Source organism: Poromitra crassiceps (assembly GCF_964638095.1).
Source record: "Poromitra crassiceps genome assembly, chromosome: 20".
In the NCBI taxonomy this organism is placed as follows: Eukaryota; Metazoa; Chordata; class Actinopteri; order Beryciformes; family Melamphaidae; genus Poromitra; species Poromitra crassiceps.
In genome coordinates this window covers 16,363,476-16,386,499 of record NC_139637.1, presented here as the reverse complement: position 1 = coordinate 16,386,499, position 23,024 = coordinate 16,363,476, and the positions used below count along the sequence as shown (strand labels likewise).

The window sequence follows — 23,024 nt, the reverse complement described above, 5'->3', positions numbered from 1 at the left end:
AGGAGCAGAGATGATACTCTCTGTAGTGGAGGAGAGACACAGAGAGGTGCAGGAGGAGCAGAGATTATACTCTCTGTAGTGGAGGAGACACAGAGAGGTGCAGGAGGAGCAGAGATGATACTCTCTGTAGTGGAGGAGACACAGAGAGGTGCAGGAGGAGCAGAGATGATACTCTCTGTAGGAGGAGACACAGAGAGGTGCAGGTGGAGCAGAGATGATACTCTCTGCAGTGGAGGAGACGCAGAGAGGTGCAGGTGGAGCAGAGATGTACTCTCTGTAGTGGAGGAGACACAGAGAGGTGTAGGAGGAGCAGAGATGTACTCTCTGTAGTGGAGGAGACACAGAGAGGTGTAGGAGGAGCAGAGATGTACTCTCTGTAGTGGAGGAGACACAGAGAGGTGCAGGAGGAGCAGAGATGATACTCTCTGTAGGAGGAGACACAGAGAGGTGCAGGAGGAGCAGAGATGATACTCTCTGTAGTGGAGGAGAGACAGAGAGGTGCAGGAGGAGCAGAGATGTACTCTCTGTAGGAGGAGACACAGAGAGGTGCAGGAGGAGCAGAGATGATACTCTCTGTAGGAGGAGACACAGAGAGGTGCAGGTGGAGCAGAGATGATACTCTCTGCAGTGGAGGAGACGCAGAGAGGTGCAGGTGGAGCAGAGATGTACTCTCTGTAGTGGAGGAGACACAGAGAGGTGTAGGAGGAGCAGAGATGTACTCTCTGTAGTGGAGGAGACACAGAGAGGTGTAGGAGGAGCAGAGATGTACTCTCTGTAGTGGAGGAGACACAGAGAGGTGCAGGAGGAGCAGAGATGATACTCTCTGTAGGAGGAGACACAGAGAGGTGCAGGAGGAGCAGAGATGATACTCTCTGTAGTGGAGGAGAGACAGAGAGGTGCAGGAGGAGCAGAGATGTACTCTCTGTAGGAGGAGACACAGAGAGGTGCAGGAGGAGCAGTGATGATACTCTCTGTAGTGGAGGAGACACAGAGAGGTGCAGGAGGAGCAGAGATGATACTCTCTGTAGGAGGAGACACAGAGAGGTGCAGGAGGAGCAGTGATGATACTCTCTGTAGTGGAGGAGACACAGAGAGGTGCAGGAGGAGCAGATATGATACTCTCTGTAGTGGAGGAGACACAGAGAGGTGCAGGAGGAGCAGAGATGTACTCTCTGTAGGAGACACAGAGAGGTGCAGGAGGAGCAGAGATGATACTCTCTGTAGTGGAGGAGAGACACAGAGAGGTGCAGGAGGAGCAGAGATGTACTCTCTGTAGTGGAGGAGACACAGAGAGGTGCAGGAGGAGCAGATATGATACTCTCTGTAGTGGAGGAGACACAGAGAGGTGCAGGAGGAGCAGAGATGATACTCTCTGTAGTGGAGGAGAGACACAGAGAGGTGCAGGAGGAGCAGAGATGATACTCTCTGTAGTGGAGGAGACACAGAGAGGTGCAGGAGGAGCAGAGATGATACTCTCTGTAGTGGAGGAGAGACACAGAGAGGTGCAGGAGGAGCAGAGATGATACTCTCTGTAGTGGAGGAGACACAGAGAGGTGCAGGAGGAGCAGAGATGTACTCTCTGTAGGAGACACAGAGAGGTGCAGGAGGAGCAGAGATGATACTCTCTGTAGTGGAGGAGACACAGAGAGGTGTAGGAGGAGCAGAGATGTACTCTCTGTAGGAGACACAGAGAGGTGCAGGAGGAGCAGAGGTGATACTCTCTGTAGTGGAGGAGACACAGAGAGGTGCAGGAGGAGCAGAGATTATACTCTCTGTAGTGGAGGAGACACAGAGAGGTGCAGGTGGAGCAGAGATGTACTCTCTGTAGTGGAGGAGACACAGAGAGGTGCAGGTGGAGCAGAGATGTACTCTCTGTAGTGGAGGAGACACAGAGAGGTGCAGGAGGAGCAGAGATGATACTCTCTGTAGTGGAGGAGACACAGAGAGGTGCAGGAGGAGCAGAGATGTACTCTCTGTAGGAGACACAGAGAGGTGCAGGAGGAGCAGAGATGATACTCTCTGTAGTGGAGGAGACACAGAGAGGTGCAGGAGGAGCAGAGATGTACTCTCTGTAGGAGACACAGAGAGGTGTAGGAGGAGCAGAGATGATACTCTCTGTAGTGGAGGAGACACAGAGAGGTACAGGAGGAGCAGAGATGATACTCTCTGTAGTGGAGGAGAGACACAGAGAGGTGCAGGTGGAGCAGATATGATACTCTCTGTAGTGGAGGAGACACAGAGAGATGCAGGAGGAGCAGAGATGATACTCTCTGTAATGGAGGAGACACAGAGAGGTGTACTGTAGGTGGAGCAGAGATGATACTCTCTGTCTGTAGTGGCCTTGAGCTGTATGTGAAAGGATAGAGGTTGGAATGTTTGTTTGTTGAGCCGGTAAAGAGCTGTGTTAACTATCTGTGGGTTTCTGAGCTTAGCTGGTGATGTTCAATTCCAAATCACTGTGGGAAGCCGGATTAGGGGTATGTGTCCTGATCGCTGCACTAGCGCCTCATCTGGTCGGTTGGGGCGCCTGGTCAGGGTGGACAGGAACTGGTGGAAATAGCGTGATCCTCCCACGTGCTACGTCCTACCGGTGAAGCTCCCTGCTGTCAGGCGAAAAGAAGCGGCTGGCCACTGCGTATGTGTCGGAGGAAAGATGGTGCTATAGTCTGAGGGTGGAGCAGCGACCGGGGCAGCCAATACGGCAGCATGGGGATGAATTGGCCAAGTATATTTGGGGAGAAAATGGGGGAAAATCAGAAACATAATAAAAAAAAATCCAAATCACTGCAAAGGGAACATCACACCATAGAAATGTACTGTAGCATGCTAGGGCTCATTCATTTGCCCGTTTGATAGAAATTGAGCTGTTTTACAAAAATGTGCAGGTAGCCCCATTTATTTGTGCAGCTGAGCTGATTGAAACATTTATGTGGACAGAGGCTCACAAAATGAATTGAACATTATTTCAGTAGCTCGGAAGCGGTTTATTCATAATGAATGATCTGAAGTGCAGAGGCTCTTTAAAGAAACATTTGATAGTTTGTAACACGCGCTACAGTAAAGTAACAGTTACAAGGTTTAACCCATTGATACCTGATGCAGCATTTGTGTGTGTATCCCTTTGAGACCGCGAACCTCGTCACGCGGTTCGCGGTCTCAAAGGGATACACACACAAATGAGGGATATACACGCAAATGCTGCATCAAGTATCAATGGGCTAAGCAGGTTATTTAAGGATATTTAGAGGAATGTGTGTTGCACTCATCAGTTTGATGATCTGGGTCTCTATGCTCTATATGCTCCTGTGAGACTGCCAGCTGTCAAGAGATCATCTCAGTCCTCCAACCAGCACAGATCTATCCCTCGTCATGCATGCCCCACAGTTACCACAGACAGACCTCTGCCCCGGGCCACGCAGTGTGTGTGTGTGTGTGTGTGTGTGTGTGTGTGTGTGTGTGTGTGTGCACGACCACCTCACACTCCTGGAGAAACTCTCATCTCACACACACACACACACACACACACACACACACACACACACACATGTTCGTTCATCACACACAAAGACACAATATAATGACAAAGCTTCAGGGCTCTTCACCTACTTCACTCACGCATAAAGACTCCTATCGTTTCTCTCGAGGAGCCATTGGAGTCGAATAATGGTTGTGAAAAGGAGGGGGGGGGGGCGCTGTGGGGCGCAGTGAAGGGCAGCTCTGATTACATTATAGGTCAGGATGCATGGGACTAGGGGGTGGTGGGAGGGGAGGGGAGGGGTGGAAGGATTGTCCTGTCGGCCTCCCAACCACCCTCCCACTCAGATCAGCAGAGGAACAGGTGCTATTTAAAGCCATGGCTCTATCCCACTCCCCTTTGGCTTCAGCAGCAGCGGTGCGACATCACATTGCACTCCACTAGGTCTTGTCTGTCCACTGGTGTACTGTATGTGTGTGTGTCGTGTGTGTGTGTGTGTGTGTGTGTGTTGGACACTCCACACCATCTCCACCACAACCAGCTTTGACCGTACCACCATCTCTCCCCACCACAACCAGCGTTGACCGTGGCTCTGACCGGATTTGGCACGAGCACCTTGGGCATGTTCGCCACGTCACACAAGAGTAACCTGTCCGAGGTGCGGGGCGGCGGCCACATGGGCGGCCGCCGCCCGAGCCTCAGCCGGCAAATGAGTCTCCCCCCTGTGGACAACCCCCAGATGCCCAAGCCCGGGGGCGGGGGCGGAGGAGGCGTGCCGCCCGGGAGTCGCGACGGCGCGGGGATACGGCGGAGCAGCAGCATCAGCAGCGGCGGCGGCGTCGGTTCTGGGGGCAAGATGCTGAGCCTGTCGTCCATGAGCGAGAGCGTGCGCAGCGGGCTGAGCTGCTTCCTGTCGGAGCAGGCCCTGGAGCAGGAGGAGAGGCAGCAGCGCAACAACCAGATGGCCGAGCTCCAGCGGCTGCGCGAGGTCCGAGCCGCCGCTCAGCTCAAGAACCTGGAGGACTTCCTGAAGATGAACCACGTGACGCTCAGGGAGTGCGTGTCTTACACCACTGGCATGAGGTACAGGTAAGATCAGGCCAGGGTTTGTGGACCTGGGTTAAGATGCGGAGGAGGTTGATATGAGGCCATAGTACACCTATAATAACAGGTCCCAGCTGTAATGGAAGGGGTAACACTGCAACAACTTGTGGACATGAGTTTCATATATAAGCTGAACAATGAGGTTGTCGCCATAGAGTTCGTATGATAAGATTCTGCATTTCTGACTCATATGGCTGTCTGATCTTCTCATATTGCCTCGACCAACAACTTGGCTGATAAAGAAACGTCTCACCACGTCAGCAGTGCTCCTGGTCAAAGATGATTGGAGTTAAGTGAAGGCCTAAAGCAGTAATGAGCTCAGTGATAGCTAACCTCAAAGGATGAAATTCAATAGTCACTTTTCCACAGCGGGGTTGCAAGGGGGGCGACCAGCGCCCGCTTAAAATGGCTTTCAAGTGGAAACATTCTACAAATGTGCTGGACAAGGGACCACAATAAGTGCTTAGGCTCTCTGTGTGTGTGTGTTTGCTTGTTTGTTCATGTGTGAATGCTTTTGGCCATGTGCAGTACAGTAGGGGAATACGGTACTGGAGGCAGCCCCAAGAGCCTTGCATAAGGGAAATACAGTATGCGCGTGTACACCAGGCAATACGGTAGAAGCAGCGCAGTGTCCTGCAGGCATTCACATCCCAGATAGAAACGTGATTTTCTAACTGTAGTGGCTATGGTCAATACATGAATTAAATATTTTGCTAGTTCCAACAGTCGATTTTAAAGTCAACATACACTCACTCCAATCATGCATACCTGCCCGAGCACCTAAACAGTGCAGGCGCAGCGAGTTGTCAAATCATACTGAACACTGAAGTACTCTTTATTACTGTTGTAATAGGTAACTTGACCTGGATGTTGGAGTTGAACATATTTTTGGCTAAATGTCATGCTGGCGTCTGATTTTCCACAGCGTTTATGCGCTCAAGTAACATATTTAGTTATCGAGAAAATACTTTACAGCATATCGTTTTTTTCCCCCACCTGTATTCTTCTACAACGCACTGTAATTATCATGTCAAATAGACTGAATGTGGAATATTGATTGCCCCACGCATGCTGATTCACTGTTCCTACTTATACGAAACGTAAGACTTGCCTAAACATAACCTAACCTAACATAACCGTTACAACCAACCTTTTTGGCGTAATTCGTGTTGCGGGGTTGATGGCACAAGGTTGCTGGACATTCGTAGGATAGTTTTTGTAAGATTTTCGTTCGTTTCACGAGGAGGCGTTGCCCTACGACAGCATTGGAAGCCTGTTTAAGCCTTGATACTCTGTCTTTATTCTGACTGACAGACAGACACACACACACACACACACACACACACACACACAGTTGTTTTTCAATGGCTGCTGCGTCAGAGAATAGAAAGTGTTTATAGCAGCCAGGTGTTGGCCAGCTTTTAAACGGTTTCACTCAATCAAAACGTACAAAGTCAAACTGTGCGACCGTCTCCGTGCGGAATTTAAATTGGTGAACATTCACTCACATCGTGCTCTCATCATCTCCGAGGAATGTGTTCCGGGAAGCAACGCTCGTATTGGAACATAAAAAAAAAAGAAGAAGATACGAGTGTCCCCTGTGATAGCATTTAGCCCGGCAGAAGTCAAAGACAGTTGCCATTTAAAATAGTGGTGTAGGGTATCAACCCCAGTGCTGCTGCGGCGCGTTGCCTCAGTGCTTCACGGAGGGAAGACCATGGCGCTATTGAATTACTGAGGTGATATTGTTTGTGAAGATGATTTGACCTGGCTGTAAATAGTTTTGCCGGCTGCTCTGGTCTGGTTTTGCCCAGCTTCGAATCGGGATACAATTACTTTCATTTAGAAAATGCAACCGGGTGTCATTCGAGCTTCGCTGCCAGCGTTAAGTACATCGCCGACGCTGTCATCGGCTGCATTTCTGAGATGTAATTAAGGACTAATAGTTTATCTTTCTTCTCTACACATTTTGGACCGTTAAAAGCTGCGCTATTCACCTTGTGTAGAAGAGACCATCTGGCTTGAGAGACTAACAGGAAGTGAAAATACAATCGGAAGTTCCGTACGGTCCGTCCCAGGTCCTTTCTGCGTGGAGTTTGCATGTTCTCCCCGTGTTTGTGTGGGTTTTCTCCGGGTGCTTCGGTTTCCTCCCACAAGCTAAAGACATGTATGTTGGGGTTCATACTGCTGTCAGTGACCCTGACCAAGGTGGCAAAAAGAACTGGAGTTGGTGCCCGGGCGCTGCACTGTGGCTGCCCACTGCTCCTAGTTCTAGGAAGGTTCCTAGTAGAGGATGGGTCAAATGCAGAAGATGAATTTCCCCATGGGGATAAATAAAGGATAACTTAACTTAACTTAACGTTATCCTAAAGATATGATATAGAGACACTGCGGAGCGCGTCGTCATTCAGAAACCACGCCCAAAACGGGGGAAACAGAAACCCCCCCTCCAATCCTGGCGTTCTCCTATGTCGCGTGCATGGTTGCGTGTTGCACAAAAAGATCGTATATACGGAAGATGAACACTCCAACTTACTTCCTTGACAGCTAGATCCACATTTTTCTTCTCGCCAATTCTCAATGGCTTCCTTGTTTTGCTCGGGAGTGCAACAAAAACTTTAACTGCCGATTTTTTACATTTGTTGTCTGCGCAACCCCACCACACAACAGCTTTTAGCTATGTTTAATTCAAGGCAAATGACGCTGCTGGTGTATGGGAGTGAACAGAGCGATTTCCCCCATGATGGGCGTGGCCTATTTCACGCAGTGTCTCTATCCTAACATGAGCGGGCGCTCCGTCCAGAGAGAGCTGGACTCGCCAAAGTTGGCTGAACCTCTCCACCGACAAATGTCCTCTAGGCCCATGCTTCACTAAAGGATGTGCACTAAACGGCACGCTAAACCAGCGAAAGGGCCGAGTGCCACGCTGTTCAGTAAGCGTGTGTTGTGCAGTGAGTGGAAAGCTGGCTAATACAGCCGCTCACAACACAAAGCCTCTCTGCTCCGCCCCCCTCCCCCCCCCCCCCCCCCCGGCTCATTTTGTTAAGCTAGGCTTAACTGCTGAGTAACTGCTGGCTATCAGATGTCACCCGTATCTGTGTACCCATAAAAACCCTTCGTGTTGGATTTATTTCTCTAAATGGTTCAGCCCGCCGTGTGAAGCGGCCCGGGATGAGGATCAGCACCTCTAAATCGGAGGCCATGGTCCTCAGCGGGGAACCGGGTGGGGATTGATGCCCGCTGAGTTCAAGTATCTCCGCGGGGTCTTGTTCGCGAGTGAGGCGACGACAGAGCGTGAAATGGGCCGGAGAAGCTTTAGCGCACCGCTGTGACGAAAAAGAGAGCTGAGCCAGAAGGCAAAGCTCTCGATCTACCGGCCAATCTCCTTCCCAACTTCTCAACCCCTGAACTATGGGTCGTGGTCATGACCGAAAGGATACGAGATCGCAGATACAAGCAGCCCGAAATGGGTTTCCTCAGGAGGGTGGCTGGCATCTCCCTTAGGGATAAGGTGAGAAGCTCGGTCAGCCGTGAGGGACTCAGAGTAGAGCCGCTGCTCCTTCACATAGAAAGGAGCCTGTTGAGGTGGTTCAGGCATCTAGTAAGGACGCCTCCTGATCTCACCAGGGAGGTTTTCCAGGCCCGTCCAACTGGGAGGAGGCCACGGGCAGAACGAGGACCAGGTGGAGGGATTACATCTCCACACTGGCCTGGGAACACCTTGGGTTGCCCCAGGCAGACCTGGCTAATGTGCCCAGTGAAAGGGAAGTTTGGGGTCCCCTTCTGGATCAGCTATCTCCCCCCAACCCGACTCTGGATAAGCGGTTGAAGATGGATGGATGGATGGTTCCGACTGTGTTCTCTCTCCTAACAAACTCTCCTAACCAGAGTTTGCTTAGAAGACGACTCGCATCACCATGTGGTTTACCACCATAGTTTGAATGGGATTATAGATACCTGGTCAAACAAACCGAACTAAAGCAGTAAACACTACAGAGTTCCAATACGTTGCACTCTAAAGCGCTTAAGTAAAAAGTATGTTTTTTTAAGCTTCACCCAAAGCACCGCCTCAAACAGTCACAGTTACCTGTACGATTTTCTGTTTCCTGTATCCTGTAAGATGAAACCAGATATTTCCACTTTCACCTTGAGACCTTAGGTCATGAATATGTCAACAAACCAGATGGATATGTAAATCAATACCTCAGATCTATATCATATGTAAACAGTGTCTGCTCATTACAAATGTGGACTGTATTCCATAGCTGAGATCATTATGTGCAAAGAAAATCATCGAGGACGAGGAGCGTTCCCATCATGTTGCCCTCCAGATGTCAACTTTACACACAGGCACATTTGGAATAGGAAAAGATGGCACTCTATGAACATCCAGTTGGTATCTGAAGAAGACATGGCCATCAGCTTCCACAAGTTACAGAGTAGTAGCTGTCATCTGGTCTAACTATTTCAGCCATTTCTTATTCACCTGCAGGGGTCAGCCAATTACTTCCTGTTGTGTTTGTTGACACTTCCTGTGGCAGTACGGTATTATATTGTGTTCATTGTGTTAACTGGGGCCAACACTGCTGAGGGGAATTAAGGTGTGTGCAGACCCCCTAAGAGCCAGAGTCAGACTAGGTTTGAAACAGACAGCGTTTTGAACAGGAAGTCATAACACAACTGGGTCGAGTGGGCGGGGCTACATATTGATGAATAGACAAAAATGTGAAATAGCTGAAATCCCTTCAGATCTTGTGAAGTATTCATGTTATTTATCTAATTAACATCCCAAGGACATGTCGCCAACTCAGTCTTTGTGTGCCAGCAAACTAAAATTGAATGGAAATGTGAATACTCTATGGGCCAATTTTAATACTGATGGGAAAGGATTTGGGGGGCGGATGTCAAGGCCATTTATTGATTCAGTTCTCTTTTTTGCATCACTTAATGTGTTACTAAGGCACTTAGTTCACTGTTCATCAAAGAAAATGCTTAACTACTGATTGCGAAGTAGAGTCAACATCTATAGCCTATGTATATGGTGTTTGCTCGACCATGGGTTTGGTCTACAACAGGAGTCTTCAAAGTCAGAGACCGTGGGCCTCCCCCCAGACATAGCTTGGAATAAGGAGCTCCCCTCACTCAATTCCTGGATGCCTATGGGATCATGATGTTATTTGATCACACGTGTATATCCCATAGACACACAACAGTTGAGCCAAGATAGCCTGATATTGATGTCTGACATTAATACATAAATGAATGTCTCTCTGAAGGCATTTATTAGTTTCTGAGTGTGGGAAAGTGGGACAAACTGTCAAATTCACCCAAACTGCTCTATCTCTCAACTATCTCTTTAACCAAATTACACACATTTAGGCTATTCTATGTGATCTCCTTTTGATAACTATACTATTTTTTCCACGTCCATTCAATGAGCCTCCCCTGAAACCGCTTGGAGCCCCCCTGGGGAGGCGCGCCTCCCACTTTGAAAACCTCTGGTCTACAATAAAATCCAGTTAAATGGGTAGCATAGCAATTTCCGATGGACCATTCTCATGCCATAAAGCATTTCTAATGGCATCATACAGGCACACTATTATCCTAGAAACATGCACAATTGGCCTCTCAATGATGTTAAGAGCATGTTACTGTAACAGTACATGTGGACTTTCTACTCCATTAGATTGCGCACCGCTTGGACTGTAAACTCATATTTAATTTAATGCCTATTTAACTTGGACTGTAAACTCATATTTAATGCCTACTTAACACTCCCTCCTATTCGTGTATATATTGTATTGGACTGCACTTGCAATGCTGTGATTTTGTCTTTTAGATACTTTTCCTATTTACTCTTATCTCTGAATATTGATTATGCTGCATACTTACACTGACAAATTCCTCATTATGTAATCTTGCATAATGTTGCAATAAAAGTGCTTCTCATTCTGATTCTGACATCTCCAGATATGAGGTGGACTTGATCAACACAGAAGCCACATGTATGGGCCACAAACACGGCTCACAGACGTGTTACTTCACCCCAATACAAGGTGCATGAGGAAAGAGTAGATAAAGTCCACCAGATACTTCATTTGAACCGTTTCATGAAAATTGCGTACAAAAACGCATTTACGTTTCAAAAGTCATAAAAGTGATCCACGTTTGTAAAGATTATCCTACCGAACACAAATTACCACTCCCATAAACTTTTGTTAACCACAGACCTTATTTGATGCATTTAAGTGAAATCCCCCATTCTAAAAACCCCATTCACTTTCCCCCTGAAGATCCAACATGCTACTTCCGTCCGGACTCATTCCTGCGGTGCTCTAGATCTTGTGTCTAACCCATGGATTGTCTAACCCCTAAAATGACTACCGGTACCTCATTTGCATCAGATGCTCAAGTTGTGCAGTGTTGCAGTTCCCCCTGTAGTCCAGCAGATGGCAGTATAATAATTGAAATGTCCCGCATCAGATGCAATTATTGGATAATCAGAGCCTCTACTCCTAAACACAATGTCTAGATGCTTTCTCTGAGTTAGCAGTGACAGATACTGGAGATAATAATTTTAAACAAATCTTGAGATTTGGCTATTTATTATAATATGACAATTTATTAATTATATAATATCATAATATTGGCTATTTATGAATCCTTGTTGTCAGAACAGGGGGTGCAGATTGGTAGTAAGGTGTTTGGCATAATCCTATGTAAAAAGTGTCGGCTTGTCGGCGACTTTTCTAGACGTTTAACGTGGGGCTTGGGTTGCATTACTTTCTTGCTTCTTACAGTTACAGGGGGTATCGTAATTTGTGCCCATTCAACACCAGCAGTCCATTGGTCTCCTTGGGTTTCTGTCTTTTGAATGCGTCGTGGTTGCCGGGTGCTCCTCTTTTACGCTCTACTTGCGCCTTAATTAAGTGGCCCCTCACTGCCCTCCCTTTCTCCCTCCGTGCCTTTCTGTTTTCTTCTTTCATATTTAATGGTGGACTGCCCTCTGGGGGAAATGTGTGGAATGAATTGGGGAAGATTCTGTAACATGCTCTTATGTAACCGAAATACAACACACACGCACATGCACGCACGCACGCACGCACGCACACACACACACACACGCACGCACGCACGCACGCACGCACGCACACACACACACACACACACACACACACACACACACACACACACACACACACACACACACACACACACACACACAGACACAGAAGGTATGAAATAATTTCATACATTCAGAAATGAAGAGATTAAAACGGCCATATCCACTCTTTTCCCGCCACCTAAATAGCCAGGAAGTGCTTGATCTTTTTTCTTTTTTTACATCATTCTATCTATGTCCATTTGAGAATACTAGATAAAGGGCTATATAAATCAATCAATCAATCAATCAATAAATAACAAAAATTACAAATTAACTTGTATTTTTTTTTTTTTACTTTATTTGATAATCTGGACGCAACAGACACTGATATTGACTGACAATGATAGACAGTGATAGTAGATGAAATTATTATTTCTACACATAGATCACTAAGTGAACTGGATACTATAGTGGCACCCTCGGTCCGACAAGGCATTTTGATTTAGAGGCAGGAATGTGTCCCACAGTTTCCCTACCATTGAATAAGTGTGGTGGTGGGTCATTCTGCCTACAGGAGCTGCTAAACTTGACTTGACTAACAAAATAATTTCATCACTCGCATGGTGGTCTAACTGCTGCTTCAGAGGCTTGTGCATCTTTACAAGAAGACAACTCTGTCGGAAACAGCGGGCGTCTGGTTAGTGGAGAGGTAAAATCACTCGCATTCCACCATAGTGGTCGCTGCACTAGTAGCGCCTCCTCTGGTCGGTCGGGGCGCCGGGCGGGATGGGAACTGGGGGCAATAGCGTGATCCTGCCAGTGAAACTCCTCACTGTCAGGTGAAAAGAAGCTGCTGTCGCCTGCACATGTGTCAGAGGAAGCATGTGCTATAGGCTACAGCTTTCCCCAGATCGGCAGAGGGGGTGGTGCAACGAGCAGGAGCAGGAGGAATTGGCAAAGTACTATTGGGGAGAACATGGGAGAAAAATCTGGACAAAAAAGATTTAAAGAAATGCGGAAACACAGAATACTTTGAATTTGTTGGTATGAAAAATAGTAATTTTTTTATGAATCCCCCAAAAATACTGGCGTTGGCTATTCAAACACTGTAAAGTTAATCGCATAAACATTTGAGAGAACATTCAGGCTGTTCGAGGAGCTCTGCGAGCGCTCGCCCTACAGGCTGCGAGGAGCATTTCGCTCCAGTGCCGCTGTGATGGGCCCTCAAGGTCCGCCTCACAAACACCATATAGGACTTGGAGAGGCACGCAAGCTGTAAGCAAGTCTATTCTGATAACACCATGGAACTAATGGTGCCCGGGGCTGATCGGAGGAAGCACTCTCTGCGTGCGTGCTGTGTGCGTGTGCGTGTGCGTGTGCGTGCATGTGCGTGTGCGTGTGCGTGTGTGTGTGTGTGTATCCAGTATGAACTCCCATCGCCGGCGATCCTTGGGGTTGTGCTAGGCTAAATGGAGATCTTCTTTCCAGTGGGGCCCCGGTGTAGAGGACAGGCATGGCTGGCATTGTTTTCTCCCTGGCTTTCCGCGGGCCCCGTTAGGGGAAAGGCTATTTCTGGCCCTGAATCTGTGAGACCGCTGTACAACCCCTGCCGCGCGTTTCTGCTGTGTCCTTGCGCCAGAGAGTTTTGACGTGCACATGTGTGCCCAAACAGTGTGAATCTCTACGGATGTTAGCCCGCCGTGACCCTGGCTTGAGTGGCTTCACAACATCGCATTTCCCCCCGATGTCAAGCTCAATGACTGTCCAGTCTCCTGCTCGCCTCCAGTGTTGGGCAAGTTACTTTCAAAATGTAATATATACGACATATTACTAGTTACTTTCATTTGAAAGTAATACGTTCCTTTACAATATTACTGTCTGTGTAGAGTAACTCGTTACTTATTACACTACGTTTTGCATTACTTTCACTGTAATAACATCAGTAGCAGAATGACATCGCCGCCCCGGAACCATCCTGAAAAATAATTTCAACCATCTTGAAGTCAGTGTAAACAATCCAAAATTCTAAATGTTATCATTTTCCTTTGTTATTGTCATCTATAGTGGTTATTTGCATAAAAACACACAATTTGATGATTAGGAAATTATTGTATCTTTATTTAAATATGTGCTTTGATAATAAAAATTTTTTTAACTCGATTTGTAACTTTTGTTACTTGACCAAGTAACTGGTATAATATTACTGAAATCCTATTGGTAATAAGTTATATTACTGAGTTACTGCTAAAAGTAATATATTACATCTAATATGTTACTTTTGTAATGAGTTACCCCCCCCAACACCGCTCGCCTCCCGCCACATGACCTGATCTGCCCTAGCCAGCATACAGCCGGGCTAGATATTTGCAAAGGTTTTTCATAGTAGTTCAGTGTGATGAGCGTTTTCTTTTCTTTTAGTCTCATGTGGCTCTACATCGACTTCTCATTGGGGAAGATAGTTGTGTTTGCCTCTGTCACCTTACCTACTCCCTGCCACTGGGTGAGTCAAACTCTGCCCTCGTGACAGCAGCTCCTCTTCAGACTGGCACAGTGCAGCTCCCTACAGGAAACATGGCGTCATGGACTCTGAATAGGTGACGACACACCAAATGTCGTCCATTCAGGCCAGTTAACCAAGAATAGACTGCAAACCACTGGCATTCAAACAAGCATGATGACATGTATCACTATCGGTCTCTTCTGTATTACACATTTTGTTAGTGTGAGTGGTCCAGACGAAACGGGAACCGACACGCAGAAATAGACCTGGAGGCAAAATGAAATATTTTTTACAGCATGCAATGTGTTTTACTACATCTTAGAGATGGCACCCCCTTGTAAAGACACATCACTGCATGTTCAACGTCACTGGCAGAATGTAGGCCATTTGAAATATCAGAATATCAATAAATTATAATTATAGGGCACTCGGTAGAGTGCATACCTCCTCCACCAACCTTTCGACAAAGTTCCGCGGTGTTACATGAATCCTTTTGGAACTTGGAGACACATATCTACAGTAGGCTACTATGTATCAAACAAGACAGCCTTGTATTTGCAGCCACTACAAGCAGGATGGATGAGAGCAAATGCCACAGCTACTAACCATTGAGATAATTGCATAGCTCATCAGAAATTCTAATTGAGCATCATTTATCATTTAGATTTATGCAGCATACTGAATTTGTAGTCGTTTTGTTTTCATTCAGCTGATAATGTAGCCTGGTAAACCAGCCCGTCACGTGAACTCACATTTCATTTGGTTCTGCGTGACGGTCTGGCCCCAAAGCCAGTGGGGGGGTTTAGCAGAAGCTGCAGTGCGGAAGAGCCAATCAGCGACTGCGCTGTGATTGACAGCGCAAGTTGGCCAATCAGGAACACTACTAGCACTGCACTAACAAAACAATAATGGCTGCCTCCTTGCCTGATCGTCTCGAGGAGTAATGTCAGCGTTTGTCTAGTTTAAACAGCCATAAAGTGCAGTTATTGCAGAAATAGACTCAATAACAACAATTAAACAAGTACAAGAGTATCGCCGCAACCGCAGAGTTTCTCGGCTTTTGTTTTTGCCATTCTCCCGAGTGGATTTGGCTTTGACTGGATCCGACCCTGATTGGCTGAAGGAGTCGTCTGTCAAGGCAACTACGCCCACCCATGCTCCTTATCCTGCTAAGGACTGGGTGAAGAGTTGGGGCCAGACCGTCATGCAGAACCAAATGAAATGTGAGTTCACGTGACGGGCTGGTTTACCAGGCTACTGATAATGTAAAGGAATAAACGAAAACTAGATGAGGTTTTCTTTTACATTTGACATCAATTGGACTTTAATTATAACAGTTTTTACATTCGTTAGCCACAGTTAAACATATTTTAAATAATTTCTTGCCATGCCTCTCGGGGTCATTCTCACGCCATCCGGACGTCACGCTAACAGCAGCTAACGCGGTGAATCCCTCACAGTTGCACCGCTCAATACACCAAAGTTGCCATCGACCTCAACTTGTGCAACCAAAATCAGTAAAGCTACTTTAATTCAAACATGAACTCTGTCCGTTAAATCAGGTCTAGACATTTGCTGGAGTTGTCCTTTCACACAATGGGCAAGTAGTAGGAAGTGTGCTGCGAGACAGACTTAATCCCAACAGACGTAATCCCAACGTCATCAACACGCCCATTCGCAGCACCATACAGTACAGTATGATGCCGAACAACCAGGGGTACAGTATCCCCCTAGGGGTACTTGAGCAGCTTGCAGGGGGTATGTGGAAAGATTTGGGATTACAATTTATTTGCAAAATGATTTTTTTTTAATGATTTACATTTTCTAATCAGTTGTGTTACCTACTAAACGTTTAATATTAGAACTGATTTAGGAGAATCATCGACATGAGGGGGTGTTGGCGTGGCAAAACAACCCAGGGGGCAAGAAAAAGGTTGGCAACCACTGTTTTACAGCAACAAGCAGCCTATCTGTGCTACGCTCTTGACAGCAGAGGTCAGAAAGAGTGAGGCTTATATATCTCATGTGCTGTGGAAGTACTGGCACTTAAATCATTGAAGGACCCAGGGGCGTCATGCAAGCCAACAATCTGAGGGGGCGCCCATAGGGGTTGGAAGCCAGATTTAGAGGAATATCTCATTTTAAATTAACAGACTGAGCAGGTGTAACCATAAGGCTATTTTCCAAACTGCTCAGCCTCCTGGAAAGATCCATAATCACCAGACTAAGTACATTGCCACTGCCCAGGCTCAATGGACTTGACAAAAAAGGGAGACCACACGTTTCAAAGCAATGTAACACAATGTTTATTTTGGCTGGTATTGCCTTTTCAGAAGGTAGAAATCTTTTCTCTTCCATTAGTCTCATCTAGTGCCCGCTTCCCAACCTTTTTTGTGTCAAGGACCGGTAGATACATGGGAAAAAAAAGTCGTGGACCAGTTGTCAATTTTAATGGTTTTAGTACATAGTTGTACTGTATGTAGCCTATACAGTATTTATGTTTTTGTTTCAACTACAAACATAAATAAATGTCAACTTGAAACTATGTTTCAACTACCATACACAGCCTATAATATTATAGCCTATGTTTATAAAAAAAAATCCTCAAAAATCTGAGGGGGCAATTGCCCCCTCAGTTACAATGGGCATGACGCTTCTGGAAGGACCCCACCATGATACTACAGCAAGACGAAGACAGCAAGGCGGCCACAGAGAGAGATATGCAAATGAGGAGACACTGCTCATGGCATCAGCTAGTGTCCTCTAGAGCAGTGGTTCTCAAATGGGGGTCCGGGGACCCCCAGGGGTCCGTGGCACTTTGCCAGGGGGTCTGCAAAAGGTTTTCAGGAAAATAAAAATGAAAACTTTGTTTTGCAAAGGCTTCATAGTTCAATGAAAATATTATGCTTTAAATCTAAAATGGTTCATGGATTACATTATAATCTAACAAACCTATCAATTTAAAAGTCAAGCACGTTACCGTGGAAACAATTAAGCTTAGCCCAAAATCAGAATGAGGGGGTCCCCGGTATATTTTCTATCTTGTAAGGGGTCCTTGGCTGAAAAACATTTGAGAACCTCTGCTCTAGAGAGAGAGTGGCGTCAGTAGCGGAGGACCAAAATGCGTCACTCATTAGCCAATGAACAGCCAGGAAAGGGTCTCGCGCTACTTTTGAATGCTAAAATAAAGCTGATAATGTACAATTTGATTCAAAACAACAACAAAAAAATTCAAGTACAACACAAACTGTCCATTTTGCTGCAACTCGACAGTACTGCTTAATCCAGGACCTTACTTCCTGGAACTCTTGAGAGTAAAAAAAACTGGTCCATTGGAGTGAATGGAGAGATGTCGTGACTCTTCTTACACGGCTCATGGCATCAGCTGTTGGTCCTAGGTTTGAGGACCTCCCATTTCTCTCTGAAACGATAGAGACCGACTCCAGATTTACTGATGATGTGGTATAAAACAGCAACAGAAGGTTAGCACATTAAATAAAAGGCTTTCAACGCCACAGGGCTGAAACCCTTTTGCTTTTCTGCTGGTTGATTATTAAGTTAAATTAAGTTATCTTTTATTTATCCCCATGGGGAAATTCATCCTCTGCATTTGACCCATCCTCTACTAGGAACCTTCCTAGAACTAGGAGCAGTGGGCAGCCACAGTGCAGCGCCCCGGGGGACCAACTCCAGTTCTTTTGCCATTGCCTTGGTCATGTCTTGATACATGTCTATTAGGAGGCCCATGATCGGCCATTGTTTTTGGGCAGTCTTGCTAAGCTCGGCTAAACTACTTGCCATGTTGCATTTCATGGTAATGTTAGCATTGAATCAATCAATTTCCTTAAAGGGACACTCCACCGAAAAACGACGCTGATTTATTTTAGCACATAATCTCACATATATCCGAAAACTGTAAACAGTTTTGCAGACATTCATTTAGTTTGACAGTTATTGAGAGTTGGTTTGTAGAATAATTTCCTAATCAAATTGTTTGTTTTTATGCAAATAACCACTATACATGACAATACCAAAGGAAAAGGATAACATTTAGAATTTTGGACAGTCTACACTGACTTCAAGACGGTTTAAAATGATTTTTTTCGGGGTAGTTCTGGGGCGGCGATGTCATTCTGCTACTGCAGTTATTTTGGTGAAAGTAATGCAAAAGTAGTGTAATAAGTAACAAGTTACTCTACACAGAATATTGTAAAGTAACTTATTACTTTCAAATGAAAGTAACTAGTAATATGTAGTATATTACATTTTGAAAGTAACTTGCCCACCACTGTCTATTAGTTTACAATAACTGCTCGCTGCCACAGTGATGAAAGCTGCTGATACAGCAGCTTTCCATCATTTTCTTTATGATGGAAGACAACATAGACTCTTTTTACAATAAATCATATTGTTAGCAGCAGTGATTATATTGATGTATGTAATATAATAAGCTGTTTGCCAGTGTTACTGTATTCTCCATAGAATAATTATTAAGAGAGGATACAGTTAAGAGATTAAGGCAGCTGTTCAACTAGACAGGTCTGAATGTCATAATTGGACACGTCTCTATCCTCTACTTCATGCATTGTGTGTGTGTGTGTGTGTGTGTGTGTGTGTGTGTGTGTGTGTGTGTGTGTGTGTGTGTGTGTGTGTGTGGTTGTTTGCATTGGAGGCAGTGGCCATATCTTGGGTTGAATCAATGAAGCCAAATTGCATTCTGTCGAATGGCCAGGGGGAAGTGCCACGTGCCGGTCCAAAAATTAATTCGGTAACATTATAGTGAATGGGAAAATGACGCGACTTCTCTCTCGTCTTAAATGTCTTAAATAAACACTTTCCAAATGAGTTTATGGTCTGAATCAACAATTTCAAGTCTTTTTCATGCCTCATTTCGAGGGGAACGAGACGATAAATAAGACTTGGTGGTTACCATTGTTATCCGGTGAGCGTCACCACAACAACATAGCCAGCAGCCAGGCTACAGCACATGTTAGCAACATTAGCCGTAGACATAGATTAGTCGTAAACTATCAGATTAACAGCGTTATCTTCATGATCTTTTAATAATGTTAGTAGACACGCGTAACAGTACAGATCCCCGTTATGAGGTCAGTTTATCAAAATAACACCGATATCGAAATCGGATTTTTGAGGACCGGGGTACCACCACCAGACCCCGCGACCAACTCTGCAAGCCGGCTTCAGACCTCATCACCTCGCCCCATTTTACGTCCGTGATGCCGGGCGAAACTACTGGTCTGTGCGGCTCTATGGTGATTAGCGAATGTCTTCGTAGCATTGTGATTATGATTAAATTCGTTATGGAAGATAAATGTTGCTTTACCAGATGAAAATAATTCCCTGCTATGCATGTAAAGTGATGCTTGATATGGGGAGACTGAGACTTGTGTGTCACCCACTCAAGGCGGCACATCCGCTCATGTCCCCAATCACCTGCCTCAGTTACGTTTACATGTGTTGTGATTGGTCGAATACCATTGGCCTTCCGGTCTGAAGCATCCCCCCATCCCCCCTTTGGAAGATGACGACATCCTCTGGCCAAATGTTAATGGCCGGACGTACAGACTGTCTATGGAGCATTCGAAAATTGTTGAAGAGACAGTTTGGCTTGACAGACTACAAGGTGCGTAACGGCGCCCTCTACAGCATATCAGTGAAAACACGTATTGCCAGAGTTAACCAGGGTAGTTTTACTTGCCTAAACCTAGACCACCTAAACCTAGATCACCTAAACCAGAGTTAACCACGGTAGTTTTACTTGCCTAAACCTAGGCAACCTTCACAGTAGGTGAAAATGGCACGTCCAGTGCATGCTGTTACAGAATCCAATTTGTGTTATTGTCACAGAATCAAATACATGGCGGTCTTGGCGGGGAGGGAACGTCATCTTCACATAACTCTTGTCCGCAGTGCGTAAATCTGCATTTCAGACTTTTGGAAAATATTTATGAGCTGGCGTGGCAGCAGCCCAGCTGCTATAACATGCGGTGCCTTTTGCTCCTTTTGTCATTGAGATGCAAAGTTGCACGACCCTCAGCGGCATTTCCCCTCCTGGGCAGAACATGGCTCTGTGGGAAAGAAAGAAGACCAGAGAGGGAATTCAGTTGACAACATTGTGAAGCGCTCACCTCCATCACTCTTCACCTGGGACTATTTCCATGCCGCTCAGGTTGCATAACCCACATTGTGCCCATGCCTGGCTAAAGCCCAGCTCGTGCTCCCCCTCCTGAATGCCAGACTTTCAACCACACAAGTGCTGCTCTTGTTCTGCTCCAGATATCTGCTAAAAAATCATAATAATAATAATACTTTTATTAACAGCACAACAACAAAGACTCTCTTCATTTCCCATGTCTGTTGTTATCATTCTCACTGATACCATTTTCTCATTGTTCTCTCTCGCTCCCTCTTGTGATGGGCAGGCATGCTTAATCAATTGAAGCAGAGAGAGAGAGAGAGAGAGAGGCAAGTGTGGGTTTTGCGTTTACTGATCTATGTTGACTCCTACTGTATGCTATGGCCCTGCAGCTGCTACAGTAGCAGTATTAGCCCAGATGAGAAATGGCACACAGTGGCACTCTCTCTCTCTCTCTCTCTCTCTCTCTCTCTCTCTCTCTGTCTCTCTGTCTCTCTCCCCCCCTCTCTCTCTCTCTCTCTATGTCTCTCTCTCTCTCTCTCTCTCTCTCTCTCTCTCTCTCTCTATGTCTCTCTCTCTCTCTCTGTCTCTCTGTCTCTCTCCCCCCCTCTCTCTCTCTCTCTCTCTATGTCTCTCTCTCTCTCTCTCTCTCTCTCTCTCTCTCTCTGTCTCTCTGTCTCTCTCCCCCTCTCTCTCTCTCTCTATGTCTCTCTCTCTCTCTCTCTCTCTCTCTCTATATGTCTCTCTCTCTCTCTCTATGTCTCTCTCCCTCTCTGTCACACACAGACACGCTCATGCCTACTCTCTGGCGCGTCCCCCCTCCCTTCCTCTCTACTCTCTTTATTATCCCATGTGCTAGCAGGAGGTCAGCACTTCTCAGCGCTATCAGAGACAGGAGACGTCCGGAGCCTCCGACTCTCTGGCTGGCAGTGGCAGACAAAGACTTGAGCAGAGGAAGCAAGGGAGAGACAGAGGCAGGTTCCCCTCTGGCTCTCTTGTCTGGCTACCAAGACACGCGTGATCATGTCACTGGCGTGTGGATGTGATTGGTCACGCAGGGTGGAGCGGCGTTCATCCCGGAGCGCAGCAGATCCCAGACGTCCGGGCGTCACTGCACTCAGTGGACAGCGGTGGATCTGAGAGATCTCTTCTGCTCTGCTTGGCCTCTTCCATTTGTCGTTGTGTCTTCTTCGGTTTTTCGGGAATTGCCGCCACACGGCTAAGAGGACCCGGGAGAAGCCACCCTCGGTAGTCGGGGTGCTGTCTCGGCTGAAGGCTCTTGGTCGTTCCTTCAGCGGCGACCGCCTCGTCTTCGCCCGTGTCCCGCGAACTCTCTCGACTCGGAGGCGCCCGGGTTTGCGTCGGCCGCCATGCAGGTGTCGTTCGTCTGCACCGACCACCGGACGGTGAGCCGCAGCACCGAGGACCGGCTGAACCGGCAGAACGCCAACAGCCCCGGCACCAAGAGTAAGTTCCGCACCGTGGCCATGGTGGCCCGCAGCCTGGGCCATCTGTCGGTGCAGAACCTCCCTTTGTCCAGCGACCAGAGCATACGCACGGGCATGAAGTACAGGTAGGCTTCAAACACCTGAAGTAGCCTACAGCGCTGTGCATTGAAAGGACGCACACATCACTGTAGATAACGATGTGTTCTCATTCAATTGATAAGTAAGGCAGATGCAGGCTATAATTAAGGATTATAGGATGGTCTTGGTACTCCGATTTCCAATAAGAATCCTGCTTGGTTTATGGAAAATTCCTACTTGCCAGCACGCATTTGGGTTTACCTTCCTAAGTATGCCGTTTGAATTGGGTGGAGATCTTAATTAGCTCTCTTAATGGGCTGATCAAAGGAATTATAGTTGAAGGAACCGAACCCTCTGTACGCTGGTGTGACTGGAATGCTGATGTAGTGTTGACCGTAGGACCCATAGGCTACTCATGTCAGAATCTTTATCATGAACATCTGACTAGATGGTGTATAGTCGACCAACGACAAAGCGTACTGTACATACATACGCATTCATTGTTTATGAAAAATCAAATGTAGGCAAATCTGTTAGACATCATCAAGGATTTAGGAGACGTCGATGTCTAGTTTAGTCAGAACTCTTTCGTGACTTTATCCCTTTGTGCCTTTCATGTGACAGAGCACTGTTTTATTGTGTGGATTACAGCTTTAACTATAACTTACAAGTGAAAGAAAGTTGACACTTTCTGCCATCTGTGTCATATTCTGACATTATGCAAAGAGCTGTACATTAACTTATCAAATGGAAGGACTCCATCCCATTCATCACTTTGGAGTGGAAATAGAGTGCTTAATGCGAGCGCGCCTCATTACTTAACGTTCAAACTAGAGAGAGCCAAAGTGAACGTCACTTCCTGCTTCAGCACTGTACCAGAGATTTTCCTCAGCAATTTATTTTCCCATAGACTTTTTTGTAAAATGCTTACATCACACTGTTTCCTGTAGAGTTATTTGTAGACGTGTGATGGGTAATATTGTTTCTGAGACCCGAGTTTTCTCCTGGACCAATTCAAGGATCAGTTACAGTAGGTTTTGCAGTTAAAGAATGGTTGTTATTTGAATATATGAGATATTTTATAAGATATATTATGAGACATTTTTGTTGCAATTGCATTTTTTGTTTTACTTGGTCAAACCAAACGGTTCAGCTAT

The 23,024-nt window shown here is 46.3% G+C and overlaps 1 protein-coding gene and 1 pseudogene across 6 annotated transcripts in view; one reads left to right on the top strand and one right to left on the bottom strand.

Moving 5' to 3' along the window:
* LOC310794898 (E3 ubiquitin-protein ligase TRIM35-like) overlaps nt 1-23,024 on the bottom strand; it is a 571,381-nt pseudogene that overhangs the window by 90,789 nt on the left and 457,568 nt on the right. The window lies entirely within an intron of this gene.
* Nucleotides 1-23,024, top strand: part of LOC310794761 (voltage-gated potassium channel subunit beta-2) — a gene marked incomplete at both ends in the record, with an annotated part of 67,160 nt that overhangs the window by 3,945 nt on the left and 40,191 nt on the right. For 2 of the 5 annotated variants that reach the window (XM_083656795.1, XM_083656794.1), the window contains one exon: nt 21,712-21,914. The exons of 2 other annotated variants lie outside the window; for them this stretch is intronic. In XM_083656795.1, coding sequence (XP_083512921.1) covers nt 21,712-21,914 — 203 coding nt within the window. Of the gene's footprint in view, nt 1-4,214; nt 4,565-21,711; nt 21,915-23,024 lie in introns of those variants that run through there. One more of the 5 variants, XM_083656793.1, reaches the window with a different exon arrangement.